This window comes from Erythrolamprus reginae, chromosome 5 (assembly GCF_031021105.1).
Source record: "Erythrolamprus reginae isolate rEryReg1 chromosome 5, rEryReg1.hap1, whole genome shotgun sequence".
In the NCBI taxonomy this organism is placed as follows: domain Eukaryota; kingdom Metazoa; phylum Chordata; class Lepidosauria; order Squamata; family Dipsadidae; genus Erythrolamprus; species Erythrolamprus reginae.
This window is the reverse complement of record NC_091954.1, coordinates 43850373-43866936: the sequence shown is the minus strand read 5'-3', so window position 1 is coordinate 43866936 and position 16564 is coordinate 43850373. Positions and strand designations below refer to the sequence as shown.

Genomic DNA, 16564 nt, shown 5'->3' with positions numbered 1-16564 from the left:
TACATTAAAATGAAATTTCGGTTGCATACAGCTCTCAAAAGGTCACCACTTCCAATTCACACTGCATAAATGACCAAAAAAAAGATGACAAAAAAAGAGATGCATATACCCATGTCACTGGATGCATATGGGCATACACCATAACATGGTGTCATTGGATGCATACCTGTACATGGTGAGAAGATGGAAAGGTGCCCATTTATTTATTTTCTTAAATAGAGGAGGTTGTAGTTTTAAGTCTCTCTCCTTTTTTTGCATTTGAAAAGCTGCACTATAACAGCACATTAACTAAGGGAAGTGTCTTTTAAAGCCTCCAACACTAAAACTACCTACAAATATAATACAGATATAAAAAGATGCTCATGGCCAAGAGAGGTGGGGCTATCCCCTCTTCTGGTAGGGAGGCAGGGAAACTTGCACAGAAACAAATTGAGGAAAAGCAGCACTGATCGTATGAGTTTTATAAGGACAACACTGCCTGGGGTTTCAAGAGCATGAAGCGCCCACGCAGAAACCTTTCCGCCCCGACGGCTTACCAGCCCTGGAGGAGGTCTCAATTGCTCTTTTTCGAGCAGCGTGGCAAAAAGCGCGGGCGCCCTTCACCCCAAAAGGAATCGCATCCCGCTTTGCGATAGGCACATTAATAGCGAAAGCACTTCTAGGAAAGCAACTCCAAAGGATTCACTTAGTTGGTTGTGCGTATTTTTTTTTTTTAAAAGGAGAGCCGTTCCTTGATACCCCACGCTATAACAAGCTAAAGGGGGGGCGGGGGCGGGAAAATCAGGCGGGAGTGAATGTAAGGCAAGGGTGGGCGGTGCGTGAGAGCTTGTCGGGAGTTGTAGTTTACCGTATTAAGGAAGGCGGTTCTGTGCCTAAGCCTTCAACTACAAAGCCCACAAAGCAAGGCTTCATTTCCCAGCGTCTCTCTCTTTCTCTCCCCCCCCCCCCAAATTATTCTTCCTTCCTCTCCTGTCCCTCAAGTCGTGCTGCATCCGGCAGTTTTGCTTTTCTTCAGGTCAGCTTGGGTAGGCTCGCGCGCGAAAGAGTCCCGTTTTGCACGAACGTTTGCTCGCAAAAGAGACTACGAGCTTACATGCGGCTTGGACTTTGGAGCAGAGTCGCCAACAAACACTAAAACTGACGTGCGTTCTTCTAGCAGCCGCAGCTTGACTGTTTAGTTCCACACGATTTAAGATAGAAAAGAAAAGAAGGCTTGGCAGGAAATTCCAAAAGGCAGGCAGCCCTCCCTCCATCATCAAACCTACTGTCTCTGTCTCTATATCTATCTATCCATCCATCCATCCATCCATCCATCCATACATCCATCTACTTTCTCTCCCCCTGTCTAATCTATTCACTCTCTTCCCCCTTTCTCTCTGCCCCTGTCTAGCCCCCCTTTCTCTCTGTCCCTATCTAATTTATCCATATCTATCCCCCCATCTAATCTGTCTGTTTGTCTAATCTATCATCTGTCTCTGTGTCTCTTATCTATTCTATCAGTCCACCGGCCTATCAATCAAAAAGGCCTTTTATTTTATATGTACCACCTTTATTAGTTTTATAAACAACTCAAGGCAGTGAAAATATTTAATAGGCCTCCTATTTTCCTCACCACAACTGTGTGAGGTGAGTTCTGCTGAGAAAGAGTGACTACCATTTGTTTTCCCAGCCCGAATGCAAACCTGCTTTCAAAGAATGGTGATAATCTGATACCTAATAATCCATCCCTGGTGTTAGAATGAGGGGATTGTCCCCTGGGTCTAAAAGAAACACCTGGTTATGAATAGAATTGAGAAACAGGCTTCTTGGGCTGTGTTGAAAGCTTATCTCACTTTTCACAAGTTACAAGGAAACTGGTAAAAGTGCCTTATGACGATTTTTCAGATTTATGATTTGCAGCATTCCCATGGTCACATGATTTACATTCAGATGCTTTGACAACTGACTCATCTTTATGACAATTGTAATCATGTTGTGGGTGTGTGGGTGTGATCACATTTTGCAACCTGACAAGCAGAAGTGGGGAAACCAAATTCATTTACAAAGGTGTTACTAATTTAACACCTGCAGTATTCACTTAACAAATGTATCAAGGAAAGTTGTAAAATGGGTCAAGACTCACACAAACCTGTACTTTCTTAGGCAGGAAAAAAGGAGAGCCTGAAACAACTAGTGACCTAATGATCATAACTGATGGAGCCAAGAGACCAAGGCCTTTTTAACCATTAAAAAAACCCCACTTGGAATACTGCAGAAAAAACAGTTACTGCCAACCTGCCTTCCATTGAGGACCTGTATGCTGCACCAGTCAAAAAGAGGGCGGTGAAAATTTTTACTGACCACTTGCATCCTGGACATAAATTGTTTCAACTCCTACCTTCAAAACAACACTATATAGCAATGCACACCAAGACAGCTAGACACAAGAACAGTTTTTTCCTCCAAACTCCCTCACTGCTAAACAAATAATTCCCTCACCACTGTCAAACTATTCACTAAGGTTGAATTACTATTACTATTAGTCTTCTCATTATTCTTATCACCCATCTCCTCTCACTTAGGACTGTAACGTGTTGCATATATCCTTACTATTTATATTAACATTGATTGTTTTATGATAGCTTATTTGTATCCGATGACAATCATTATGTGTTGTACCTCATGATTCTTGACAAATGTATCTTCTTTTAATGTACACTGAGAGCATATGCACCAAGGACAAATTCCTTGTGTGTCCAGTCATACTTGGCTAATAAAGTATTCTATTCTATATCCACTTGGGATAACGTTTCAGCTCTGGCTTCTTTCAGTATCTGCTTCCAATGTCTTAACTTTTCTCATTTGCATGCATATGAACTAATCCCAACATTTGGTGATGGTCCTGCTTCAAAATGCATCAGTATTTTTCCTCAAGCTTCTTGGCTGAGGTTGGCTTGTCCATTCCCTAAACCAAACTCATTGAATACACAGGTGTAATCCTGCCAAGGAGGAAAAAAACAAACAGCAAACAATCCACTATAGTTTTCTTCATCTTCCTTGCTTTTCCTGCCATGTTTAGATTATTATTATTTTGTCCAATCCTAAGTGGAGAAGCGTGTAATAGTTTAGATTCGCTTACAGGCTTATTTTTACTGTTTATTTGTGTTGTTGGGAAATGAAGGTATTTCATTGGCTTGGTATCTATAGTAGACTACATGTATTTGGGGCATTCCAAAGAGATCTTTACTTGAATAGGTTTTTCAAATTGACTTTTTAATTGGAACAGCCAATCATCCATGTGAGCATCTCTGGGTAGATAGGAAAAAACCCAAGAAAATTTATTAGTATTACATTTTCACCACTCTTAGCTTCATTTCCTCAAAGGTTTATCTACCTTTCTTGATTACTTGTAGTAAAATTGTGGTAACTCAAAGTTGGATGATGAATGGAGTAGCATGGCTTAATTGCAGATGTGCTACTTTATTCAGCATGTGAATGCCACATATTGAGGGATTTAAAATTATATATTACCTTTATGTCAGTATTTTGTTTTTGTTATATAAAACTAAATTTAAAGAAGTTTGAAATAAATGAGTAAAAGATCTGTAAGATATTCCACAGACATAAAATCCACGGCTTTTAATTTCACTTCAGTTAATGAAAACATTGTTTTCCCCAATTCATAAGAAATTCACCACTCTGCATAAAAAAATGCAGATGTGGCACACACAAGCAGGATTGATTTAAATCAAGTTGATTTAAATAATTGATTTAAATCAAGAGAACTCTTATTTTATATCATTGATTAAAATCAATTTTCCAGTGATGTTTCCTGACATATTTTTAAATAAGTGTGTAAATGTGATTAAACACATTATAGTTAGGTAAGCATTTTGCAATATAGTTTGATTAGTTTGAGCACTTTATGAATTAACTTGACTTTTATTATTTGTGAAATATTGCATAATAATATTTTGCCTAACTAAGAGCAATAACAGCATATGAATTCTGAAATCATACATAACAAGGGTGCTTATGTTTAATTAAACATAATTTTAAATGAAAAACATTAATTTTTGCTGTTGGAAGAGTCTTCAGTATTGTTATCCAATTATGGTCCTTAAATTTGACTTCAAATACCTTTAGATTTTGATAGTCTCAGCATTACAGCAATTGCTGAAGTTTTGTTCTTTAAATATAACGAGAGCTTTTTTTTATGAAACTCAGACAACTAATCTGATAGATATACCTTTTGTGATTAACATTAAAAGAAAACTATAACTGACTGGTTAACCTTTTTTAATTAATTATTTTTTTAATTTTTATACATTTTTTAACTAATTTATTGGGGGGTAATTTTAGTGATGGATATTTGGGATCAGATGGAAGGTATATATGAAATGAATTGAATGAATGATGGGATTAACTTGCAGGATGGGTGGAGTATGGATGAGGTAAATGGTAATTGTAATTTTTATAATATGAATGGGTGGGGTGAGTGGGACGGTATGTATGGGAACAATAGGGTCAGTATGAATGCAGAATTTAGCCTACCTGGCGGTAGAGAGTCAGGAGGGATGGGGGTATCTTTCTCCGGGGTGACAGAGGGCCAGAATATCCCGGTCCTGCTGGGGAGAGGTAGATATGGCGGGAGCCACGGGGCTAGCCGTTCTGGAGGAAAAAGAGATCGCTGCTTAATAGCAATCCCTTGTTCCGGTCCCGTGAGCTCAAACCGGAGCCCTGGTGACGCGTGTAATCCGGGCCCTGGGCTCAAGCTCCTGCTACACAATGCCAGATCGGTCATGAATAAAGCTCTCCTCATCCGGGATTTGATCCTGGATGAGGAGGCCGATCTGGCATGTGTTACTGAAACCTGGCTGGGCCCAGAGGGAGGGGTGTCTCTCGGAAATATGTCCAGCCGGGTTTCAGATATGGCACCAGCCTCGACCCCAGGGAAGGGGGGGAGGAGTGACTATTGTAGCCAGGGAGAGCCTCCATCTGCGTAGACTTGTTGCTCCTGAGATCACGGGTTGTGAGTCACTCCTTGTGAAGTTGGACTTAGGGGTTCAGGTGGGCTTGTTACTCACGTACCTGCCTCCCAGCTGCATGTCAACAGCCCTGCCTGTGCTGCTCGAAGAGGTGGCCGGGTTGGCGGTGGAGTTCCCCGGACTCACTGTCCTGGGGGACTTCAATCTGCCGTCGCTCGGCGGTTCCTCAGGATTAGCACAGGAGTTCATGGCCACCATGACAGCCATGGACCTGACTCAAGTAGTTCAGGGTCCGACTCACAAGGGTGGACACCCCCCCGACATGGTATTTCTCTCAGAGCAATTGAATAGTGGTCTGAGACTAAGGGCCTTAGAAGCATTGCCTTTGTCATGGTCAGGCCATTTTCTACTGCGGCTTAACTTCCTGGCTCCAATCCTCCCCCGCAGGGAGGCAGAACTGATTAGGAGGTTCTGCCCCAGACGCCTGATGGACCCTGAGGGCTTTCAGAAGGCGCTTGGGGTTTTACCAGATTCGCTCGTCCACAGCTCGGCAGAGTCTCTTGCTGAGGCCTGGAACAAGGCTGCAGCGGAGGCTCTTGACCGAATTGCACCACTGCGACCTCTCTGTGGCACTAGACCCCGTAGAGCTCCATGGTTCAACGAGGAGCTCCGGGAGTTGAAACGCCAGAAGAGACGTCTAGAGAAGCGATGGAGGAAGAGTAAGTCCGAATCCGACCGAACACTTCTAAGAGCTTTTATTAAGACTTACAAAGTGGCACTCAAGGCAGCAAGATGTGCGTACCATGCCGCCTTGATTGCATCAGCGGAATCCCGCCCGGCTGCTCTGTTTAGGGTGACCCGCTCCCTTCTAAATCGGAGTTGGGGAACCCTTGCAGGGCAGTGCTGAGGAATTTAACTTGTTTTTCACTGATAAAGTCGCTCGGATCCGAGCGGAACTCGACTCCAATTGCATAGCAGTATCGGCTGACAATGAGTCAGTCGAGGTGACTAGGGCTAAACATCTTTGTCCATCTGTCTGGGAGGAGTTTGACTTGGTGACACCTGATGAAGTGGACAAGGCCATTGGAGCTGTGAGTTCTGCCACCTGCTTACTGGATCCGTGTCCCTCCTGGTTGGTTTCGGCCAGTTGAGAGGTGACACGGAGCTGGGTCCAGGAGATTGTCACCGCCTCCTTGGGGAGGGGGTCCTTCCCGGCTCCTTATAAGGAGGCACTTGTGCGCCCCCTCCTCAAGAAGCCTTCCCTGGACCCAGCCGTGCTTAATAACTACCGTCCAGTCTCCAACCTTCCCTTTATGGGGAAGGTTGTTGAGAAGGTGGTGGCGGTCCTTGGAAGAAGCCGATTATCTAGGGCCTCAACAGTTGGGTTTCAGGCCCGGTTACAGCACGGAAACTGCTTTGGTCGCGTTGATGGATGATCTCTGGCGGGCCCGGGACAGGGGCTTGTCCTCTCTCCTGGTGCTTCTTGACCTCTCAGCGGCTTTTGATACCATTGACCATGGTATCCTTCTGCGCCGACTGGAGGGGTTGGGAGTGGGAGGCACTGTTCTCCAGTGGTTCTCCTCCTACGTCTCCGGTCAGGCGCAGTCGGTGTTAGTGGGGGGTCAGAGGTCTACCTCTAGGTTTCTCCCTTGTGGGGTACCTCAGGGGTCGGTCCTCTTCCCCCTGCTATTTAATATCTACATGAAACCGCTGGGCGAGATCATCCAAGGGCATGGGGTGAGGTATCATCAATATGCGGATGATACCCAGTTGTACATCTCCACCCCATGTTCAGTCAACGAAGCAGTGGAAGTAATGTGCCGGTGCCTCGAGGCTGTTGGGGACTGGATGGGTGTCAACAAACTCAAATTCAATCCAGGCAAGACAGAGTGGCTGTGGGTATTGCCTCCCAAAGACAATTCCATCTGTCCGTCTATTACCCTGGGGGGGGGAACTATTGACCCCCTCAGAGAGGGTGCGCAACTTGGGCGTCCTCCTCGATCCACAGCTGACATTGGAACATCATCTTTCGGCTGTGGCGAGGAAGGCATTTGCCCAGGTTCGCCTGGTACACCAGTTGCGGCCCTATTTGGACGGGGAGTCATTGCTCACAGTCACTCATGCCCTTATCACCTCAAGGTTCGATTACTGCAACGCTCTCTACATGGGGCCACCTTTGAAAAGTGTTCGGAAACTCCAGATCGTGCAGAACGCAGCCGCGAGAGCCATCATGGGGCTTCCCAGATTCGCCCATGTATCTACAACACTCCATGGCCTGCATTGGCTGCCGATCAGTTTCCGGTCACAATTCAAAGTGTTGGTCATGACCTTTAAAGCCCTACATGGCATTGGACCAGAATACCTCCGGAACCGCCTGCTACTGCAGGAATCCCAGCGGCCAATAAGGTCCCACAGAGTTGGCCTTCTCCGGGTCCCGTCGACTAAACAATGTCGTCTGGCGGGCCCCAGGGGAAGAGCCTTCTCTGTGGCAGCCCCGGCCCTCTGGAATCAACTCCCCCCGGAGATTAGAACTGCTCCCACCCTCCTTGTCTTCCGTAAACTACTTAAGACCCACCTATACCGCCAGGCATGGGGGATTTAAGACACCTTTCCCCCAGGCTTATTATAATTTATGTTTGGTATGTATGTGCTGTTTGGTTTTTAATTATGATAGGGTTTTTAGTTTTTTTTTAATATTAGATTTGTGCCTGTATAATACTGTTTTTATCGTTGTTGTGAGCCGCCCCGAGTCTTCGGAGAGGGGCGGCATACAAATCTAATAAATTATTATTATTATTATTATTATTATTATTATTATTATTATTATTATTAGGGCAGCCTATCATTCAGGGAAGTTGCAAAAGTATTTAAATGTTAGCTACTATCACTGTAAAAGTGAGATGGATTTTATCTAAATTGGTCAAATTTATTATGGTGAATAAGATCTGGGGATGTAAATTGTGAATAAGATTTGGAGCTGTAATTAATGTTTCTAGAAATTTGAATGTAGGGAATAAACTGTCCTATTTTAAATACACAGTTTCAAAATAATTGTAAGACATTTCTTCGTAAGCTCATGTGTTGACTCATGCAGTAATTAGCTTGTATATACAACTACAGCAAGCTACCTGGAAATCTCAACTCAATACAATATGGGTGGGTTTTTCTCAAAATATGATAGAGTTTTAAAATATATCATTATTAAAGTCTAAGTCTGCGGAGAGGGGCAGCATGCAAATCTAATAAATTATTATTATTATTATTATTATTATTATTATCATCATTATCATTATTATTATTATTGTAACTAATTTAAGAGTTTAATATAGGAAATGCATATTTCTGTAAAACTCTTGCCTTTTACTCTTCAATGCTGCCTTGTTTTGTGCCCGTCAGGAATGGCTTTGTTAGACTTTGTTGTGAACAAGTAAAGCCCTGAATTCTTTCTTTCTCAAGAGCAAATCTTCTGAAAGATTGGGCAGTTTGGCAGGAACAGATTTACCAGTTTCCACAAAGTTGTTTATGAAACAATATAACTCACGAAGAAGTGATCTTTAAGTATTGAGCACAGGAACTGAAATGAAGTCTTGCTTTTTGTAGCTTTTAGAATATCTTCTGAAAGTATTTAAGTATATTGCTTAATATATTTCATTTATCTGAAATATAATATTCCATTTTATGGCTACATATACACAGAGCAGGAGGGAGGGGAAGACAGGTTTTAAGATAAATTCTCTAAAATAGCCTTTATCTCTATTTCCTGTTTTTAGCATTAATCTGCACGTTTATATCAAAAGATTGTAGCGTAGCTTTTCTGGTCATGTTGGAAAGAGAAATAAGAACAAAAAATATTTAGTATTGGAAGAGATAATGTATTTCAGCGTCTCTAATAAAGTTTTTGGAAAAAGTACTGTTGACAGTTCCTAATACATAATTATGAGATCTCAGTGTCAAAAGATTATTCTTTTTCCTATAAACTGCCTTTTTATTTCATTCTGTCCTAAAAGATGTTAAAATTCATTTAAATAATATTAATAAACAATAATATATAAATGGCCGGGCAATCAGGTGCGATCCTGCTCTGGGATTTATTTGTCTAGTATTTACATATTACCTAATGAGTCTGTTGCTTAGGCTGTTAATGGATGTTGGCTTGATATGACTTCAGGTTTTTGAAATAAAACATATATTTAAAGATTTGGGTAAAATAACTGTGCTTGGAAGCTAGCCTCAGCAACTTTTATCTACAATCTGATTCATGACAAATTAATTACACTACTTATGCAGCTATTGCACCACACTCTATAGGAAGCTATACTAGTTCTACAGTAACTTGTGTTACTGTGGCTACTTTATCTCCTGATAAGTCCGTAATTAACTTGTCACTACTGTTTAATGCTTACGGTATGTAGAAAATCAGTTAATGGCATCACTAAAGCGGTAGTAGCCTGAAGGAGAAGTTCATGCCCACTGGGAAGGCTATCAGGGATTGCTTAAACACAAAGCACCAGGGCCTGACTGGAAAGGTATTAGGATAACAAGTTACAAATGCTACTGATGCAAATATAGTTAGTCTCTGATGGCACTCTTGATTTGGGATCAGACTAATTTCTATGAGAAAAGTAAATGGTGTTTTTAGTTGTTGATAGTAAATTTCTTCCTTTTTCACGGAAAGTAAATTTATGGGGTTTGTGTAGGTGTATATAAGCACAGGCTTCTGTTATAGAGTGGTTTATTTATCTCATTGTATATATTATAATGTTAAGAATGTTGCTTTCTTTGAAGACTATATGACTATTCCTTATACTGCCCTGGAGACCACTAACATAAAAGATGGCATCCTGATGCATGTGTTGAATGTTAAAAACTCAGGTTATATAGCAGTGGTTTTTCTCAATTCTCAACTCAATCAGAGTTGAATCATAGTCTCATGGGAACAAAATGCAGTTCCGTTCTGCATCATCATCAGCCATAGTGAGCCATGATGCAGCTATTTTATGGTAAATTTCAGACTATTTTGACAAAGCATTACTCATTCATAGGGACAAATTTGCATTATTTAAAGAAACTCACGAAACTAGCTAAATCTGAAGTGCATGATATGTGCTTATTCTAAACTGTACAAATGTCAGTGTATTATATATTTAAAGATTTCCCATGTTAGAAAAATTTCCTGTTTGTAGCACTTGTAGAGTCAGCAAGCTATCCAATGCAGTCTGCATTGCCCGTTCCCAGAAGTCGAGGGGTGAAACTGAATGCACATTCTACCAATAGCACAACTCGTAAAAGCAAGCACTTGTTAAATCTATTTGTTTTTATTATAGACATCGATCTGCCAGTCGCAATAATGCATTTATGGACATTTTTCTGCAAGCACAGCGCTGGTGGCAGTTTTTACTGACAAATTGAGTCATATGGACAGTAGTTCAAAATAAGCTTACTTTATTGACAGATTGTGCAGTTCTGTAGTTCACTGTATTCTTAAGAAAGCTGGTGTGGCAAAAAAAGGAAGATATCAGTAATGTAAGGCAATTGGTTTAATTTCTGAAGTGTATATTATAAAAGTAGCTTCCTTTTTACATACTTTTTGCCTTTGGTTTTATCTCCCGGAAGACAGGAACACCACCACCAAGATGAAACACAGCATGCATGTTTTAGGAAGGTCCTTGCAAACCTAAATAGCCATTGTTTTGGCTAACATATGAGTTTATATAATTTAGGTTGGGGTTAGAGTCAAGTTTAGGTTAGAGCATTTTATATTCATGCATTGTTAAATACATTTTAAAAATATGTTGTGGTTTAATTGAGTGTACTGTTTCTTCACTCTTACCAATCACTCATAATTTCTTTTGGAAAAAAATCTTTACTTTTGGTTTTCTACCTGTTCTGTGCTACCTGCCCCCCCCCCCCCCCAAGGGGCTCAGTATTTATATCAAGTCTACTGGTGTATATGTGAATTTTCTGTCAGATTTCACAGAACCTATTAGAACCCTGGCCTTGTATTTGGTGAGTAACAGCATAGTTCTGCACTGGAAGCAAGAAGTTAAGTCCCAAGATACACATTCAAGGACTTGTCTTATTTCCTTTTTGAATCAACAGAAATATGACAGATCCTTCCTGGCCTTGTAAGCAGAAAATATCTGGTAAGTATTTATGTAACATTTTGGCCTGCTCTAAGAATATTTGATTCTTGCCTTGAGAGCTTTAATCATACTGTTTGGCACTGAATCTGTGAAAAGGTAGTGACAGGAAGTGAAGCTATCTGGCACAGGATGGTAACATACGGTATCAATAACAGCTGTCCCACTTCTTATACACTTAAAGCTCCCAATACATTCAGAACAACACCTGCATTATTAGATTAACAACGTCTGTGATGCTTAAAAGTTTTGAACCTTCAGTATTTCTGCAAATGTAACCTGAAATGTGATCTTTTCTCCACACAAGGCCTAAAACTAGGTAATGGGACTTCAATTTCATAAATGAGTAAAATCATTATACTTATTATTTATTGAGGAAGTAATCCAAAGTTATATATTTGTGAGTCAAAGGTGAATTTTGTATCGCACAGATCCCCTTGATGTTACTTGCTTTGGTTCTGTAAAAGAAATACATTTTTCCTATCTGTCTTTTCTCCAGGTTAGATCTAGATTAGTGATGGCAAACCTATGGCACGGGTGCCACAGGTGGCACGTGGAGCCATATCTGCTGGCACTTGAGCTGTTGCCATAGCTCAGCTCCAATATGCATATGTGTGCTGGCCAGCTGATTTTTGGCTCGCACAGAGGCTCTGGGAGGGCATTTTTGGCTTCCAGAGAACCTCCTGGGGGATGGGGGAGGGTTTTTTACCCTTTGGAGCATGGAGCGGGCAAAACACAAGCCTACTGGGCCTATCAGAAGTTGGGAAACAGGCCGTTTCCGGCCTCCATAGGGGCTGGGGGGGAGCTGTTTTCACCCTCCCCAGCCATTGAATTATGGGTGTGGGCACTTGTGCATGTGTGATAGTCCACGCCCATGCTCTTTCGGCACCCAAGGGAAAAAAAGTTGGCCATCACTGATCTAGATGGTTTCTCAACATTTTTATTTATTTATTTATTTATTAGATTTGTATGCCGCCTCTTTCCGCAGACTCATTTAACATTTAACATTTCCTAACTCAGATTGCTTTATTTTTCTTTAGCTTTTCTTTATTTTTCATATTCTTAAGAGTTCCCCAACATTTCTAGCATTGCGGACCAGTGGGAGAGGGGATAGTTCTGTATGAGCAACAGACAAGCATTTGGCTGCTCCATTTGTGCAAGCAAATGTATGCCCATCACTTGGACAAATTATTATTATTATTATTTATTAGACTTGTGTGTCGCCCCTCTCCGAGGACCCGGAGCATGTGTATGTGTGCATGCACTCTCCCTCTGCTTACGCAAGCAGCTATGCACATGCACACACAATTGCTTACACCTTCCCAGGCCCAGTTCCGAATAGCTCAAGGCCTGGTAATGGGCTGTGAGCTGGTGTTTGGGGACCCCTGTTGTAAGGCATAAATACCCGGAGATTTGTGCAACTTTTAAAACAGCAATAAATTATATAACCAAAAGAATGATTCATGTCCAGAAAAAAATTCAAACTAACATGCAGAATCAGAGGGAGAGAGAGAGGTGTTTAACCAGGAGTATTGACAGAAGCCCATGATGTAGCATACTCAAGACCTGAGGGCAAAAGAATCAAGTTTTAAAGATCATGGTAGGCCAGATCTTTGACAGGATGTTGTTCCAGAGGCAGTGCAGCAATAGAGAAGACCTACTTGAGTTCCATCAGATTTATTTATTTATTTATTGGACTTCTATGCCGCCCCTCATACGTTTGTGCTGCCCTTCTCCGAGGACTTGGGGCAGCTTACAACATATAATAAAACAATGTATAATATTTTAGATCCAATTAATTAAATATAAAATCTAAAAACCCAAACCATAAAAAGCAGTCATTCCCATTCAATCAACTTTCTCTCAGCACATTCATCGGCCAGGGTCCAAGAATCTAATAGCCCCAAGCCTGGTGGCATAAATGAGTCTTAAGACTCTTGTGGAAGGCGAGGAGAGTGGGAGCACTACGAATCTCCAGGGGAAGTTGATTCTAGAGGGCTGGGCTAGAGGGAAGGCTCTTCCCGTAGGACCCGCCAACCTACATTGTCTAGTTGACGGGACCTGGGGAAGGCCAATTCTGGGACCTGACCGGTCACTGAGATTCATGCGGCAGAATGTGGTCCCGTAGGTATTCTGACCCGATGCCATGTAGGATTTTATAGGTCATAACTAACACTTTGAATTTGCAGCCAATGCAGTCTGCGGAGTGTTGGAGAGGTAAGTACATGTCTGGGCAAGCCCATATTATATACCCACTAAAACCCTCATTGTGTATTGGACAAAATAAATAAATAAATAAATAAATAAATAAATATTGCTCGCATGGCTGCGTTCTGTTGTATGTTGCTTTGAATTGAATTAGCTAAATATATATGTCAGATCCAAGTTACATATTAACACATTCTGCGCCTTCCTTTTTATGAAAATTATAAATTATTTTAGAATTCAATTCATTTAAATAGGCTACAACTTTTATAATACCTTTTCATTGGCTATTCTGATTAGGTCTGATGGAAACTATAAACCAGAATAACTACTGTATTTTTCAGAGTATAAGTATATTTTGGGGGGGGGGGAGGAAAATAAGGAATACCTACCAGGTATTCATCTGGTTAGCATCCTTAATCTGTTCAGCTTCAGCACATCATTGTATCCCCTGGTTAGGGCTGAAAAAGCCTTTTTCAAGGGGAGTAGGAATGAAAACAAGCCTGCAAAGATTTAGGACAGGAAAAAAAAACTTCTGAAGGAGTAGGAAGCCAGGAAGATCATTAGCATTAATGATGGTTAGTGTGGTTATGACCTATAAAGCCCTTCATGACATCGGACCAGAATATCTCCGGGACCGCCTTCTGCCGCACGAATCCCAGTGACCGGTTAGGTCCCACAAAGTTGGCCTTCTCCAGGTCCCGTCGACGAAACAATGTTATCTGGCGGGACCCAGGGGAAGAGCCTTCTCTGTGGCGGCCCCAACCCTCTGGAATCAACTCCCCCCCGGAGATTAGGACTGCCCCCACCCTCCTTGCCTTTCGCAAACTTCTTAAAACCCACCTCTGCCGTCAGGTATGGGGAAATTGATTCCCCCTGGCCATTTCCGCTTTACGCAAGGTTTGTCTGAGATGTATGATTGTTTTTATATTAAGGGTTTTAAATTGTTTTTATCGTTGGATTTGTACCGTGTTTTGTGTTGTGAGCCGCTCTGAGTCTCCGGAGAGGGGCGACAAACAAATCTAATAAATAATAATAATAATAATAATAATAAGGCTGGGAAAAAAAATATTTGAAGAAGCTACATTCATAGTATAAGAGGCATCCAAATTTTCAGCCTTATACCCTGAAAAATACAGTAGAAGATACCAGATTGTATATTATTGGACTATGTTAGGAAAATGAAACATTGCTGACAGAAGACATGCTAATTGTTCAATGAGTGTGCAAGCTGTGTTCCTGCAACCTTGTCTTGTTAGTCAATAAGAGAGACTAACATTGCCTTGTAACACTGCAAGATGCTGACTGATCAATTGATGTTATAATGGTATTTAAATTGTCTTATGGTTATTTAGATCAATCATTGTAAAGTGCAAGCAATGAAATAATTATTTTAAGTACTGGAAACATTTAGATGCTTCAGCAATTCTGCACAATAGTCTCTTGAAGGCTAGTGTTTTTTAAATACAATCCTTACTTTTCAGGGAAATTACAAACAAAAAGTGGATTTTGACAATTGTGCAACCCATTTCTGTGAAAATAGCATTGTTACTAATGGGATTATCTACAGAAATAATTCCAGGAAAAACTGAATCTGAATCTAATGACTACCACTATCTTGATGGGCATCAAACTGTTATGAAAACTTAAGTCTTTACTAGCCCAGTTACCTGGGTTTTCCTTATTAGAGCTATGTTAAGAGCTTTCCAATATATTTAACTATGTAAAACACTTTGCCTAGATAATATAACTACATTACTGTAATGTAATGTAAAAGAAAAAGACAACTATAAGTAGTAAGTTGATAGATACAGCATTTTATAAATTGCATGCAATGATAAAGTTAGAGCAAGTAAAAATACAGATGGTTTATGGATTGTTACCTAAACTATTGCTCCTTTAAATAGGGGCTAGTTGAGAGAAGTGTTCATGAATAGGAAGGAGACAAATATTGCTTCTATAATTATTGCACATAAAACAGTCCTCTGTTACTGAGTATGCTTTGTTTTATATTGTGCCATTAATATTTAAAAGGTGGATTTGAATTCTTTTCAGTTATCTCCGTTTAGTGGTTGTTGATAATTCCATAGTGAGAGCCTCTAAGAATATGATTAACCTTGAGGGTCATCTTATAATGTAATTATTAATGATTGATTCTATGCTTGAAATCAATATAAAAAGTTAAATTGCTTGGCATATATTTGAGTTTGATTTTCTACATTTGGTAAACATGACAACTGGTATTGGCTTTATATAAAATGTGTTTGAAAGTCTAAAAGTGTGCAGCTTAATTTTTAAATAATTATGGCTAGATGTGGTGGTTCTTACATGACATATGTTAATATGGCCAATAGTGTTAACAACGTGTGCCACTAATAGTTAGGGTGGGGATGAACAGTAATTGATCTTCCTGGGAGTGCTGTAATGTAAAAACAATTCAGGCTGTTTGAAGTATATTTTACAAGTGCGCATTGGGCCTTTGGGATGTTACATTGAAAAACCCAATTGTACAGTTACCATGGGAACCCAATTAGAATAGATTGCTTGGTTTTTTCATCTTGACCAAAAATCTAATGTACTTTAAATGTTTTCATATGAAATTTTATTCATAGTCTACATTGATATAATAATAGCTTTTATTTGAATATTAAATTGAGATAGGCTTGTATGTATTAGGACGTTCTGGTTTTGGATAGAAAGATAATTTTGTGCATTTATTGTATTTTTAAAAACTATTAATGTAGAATGGAAGCTTTATAATGAGGCCACTTATGGTTATTTTTTGCTTGCTTAAGAATTTTATTTTTAAAAAAATAAATGATAAATAACTGATGAAAAAAACTGATGCTGTCTTTGTAATATGATTTTAGTGACATATGGTACACTGACTTTTTCTAAATATTTGATATGTTTCTTAATTTTTTTTTTCAAATGAAAGGACATCAACTATGAGAAGATTTAAATTCTGAAAACTTAATGTAAATGAAAGGTATTTACAAATATATTAGAATTGGGAACGGGGAAGAAGTGAATCCTCCTTGAAGGTTTTCAATAATGAGTTGGAAGGTGAATGGTGTTTTTTAGCTTTTTATAATGATATATGTAATATTCTTTGTATCTCATCATATTGCTAAGTCTGGAAGTATAATTTGATGGAAAAAGTAATCTCTGCAGAGAAATTCACATACATTTGTGCTAATAAGAGGAACAAAAAAGAGGAAAGATGTAAAAATTATTAAAATATATTTTAAA

General features: G+C 40.1%; 1 protein-coding gene across 5 annotated transcripts in view; it reads left to right on the top strand.

The window, feature by feature from the left end:
* The first annotated feature begins 971 nt into the window (after nt 1–971).
* Nucleotides 972–16564, top strand: part of MGMT (O-6-methylguanine-DNA methyltransferase) — a 296550-nt gene continuing 280957 nt past the window's right edge. For 3 of the 5 annotated variants that reach the window (XR_011559179.1, XR_011559178.1, XM_070752469.1), the window contains exon 1: nt 12194–12263. Coding sequence is in view for 1 of the 5 variants with exons in the window: in XM_070752469.1 (XP_070608570.1) it covers nt 12228–12263 (36 nt within the window). In the remaining 4 variants the exon portion in view is untranslated. Of the gene's footprint in view, nt 1016–12193; nt 12264–16564 lie in introns of those variants that run through there. The other 2 variants (XM_070752470.1, XM_070752471.1) reach the window with 2 other exon arrangements.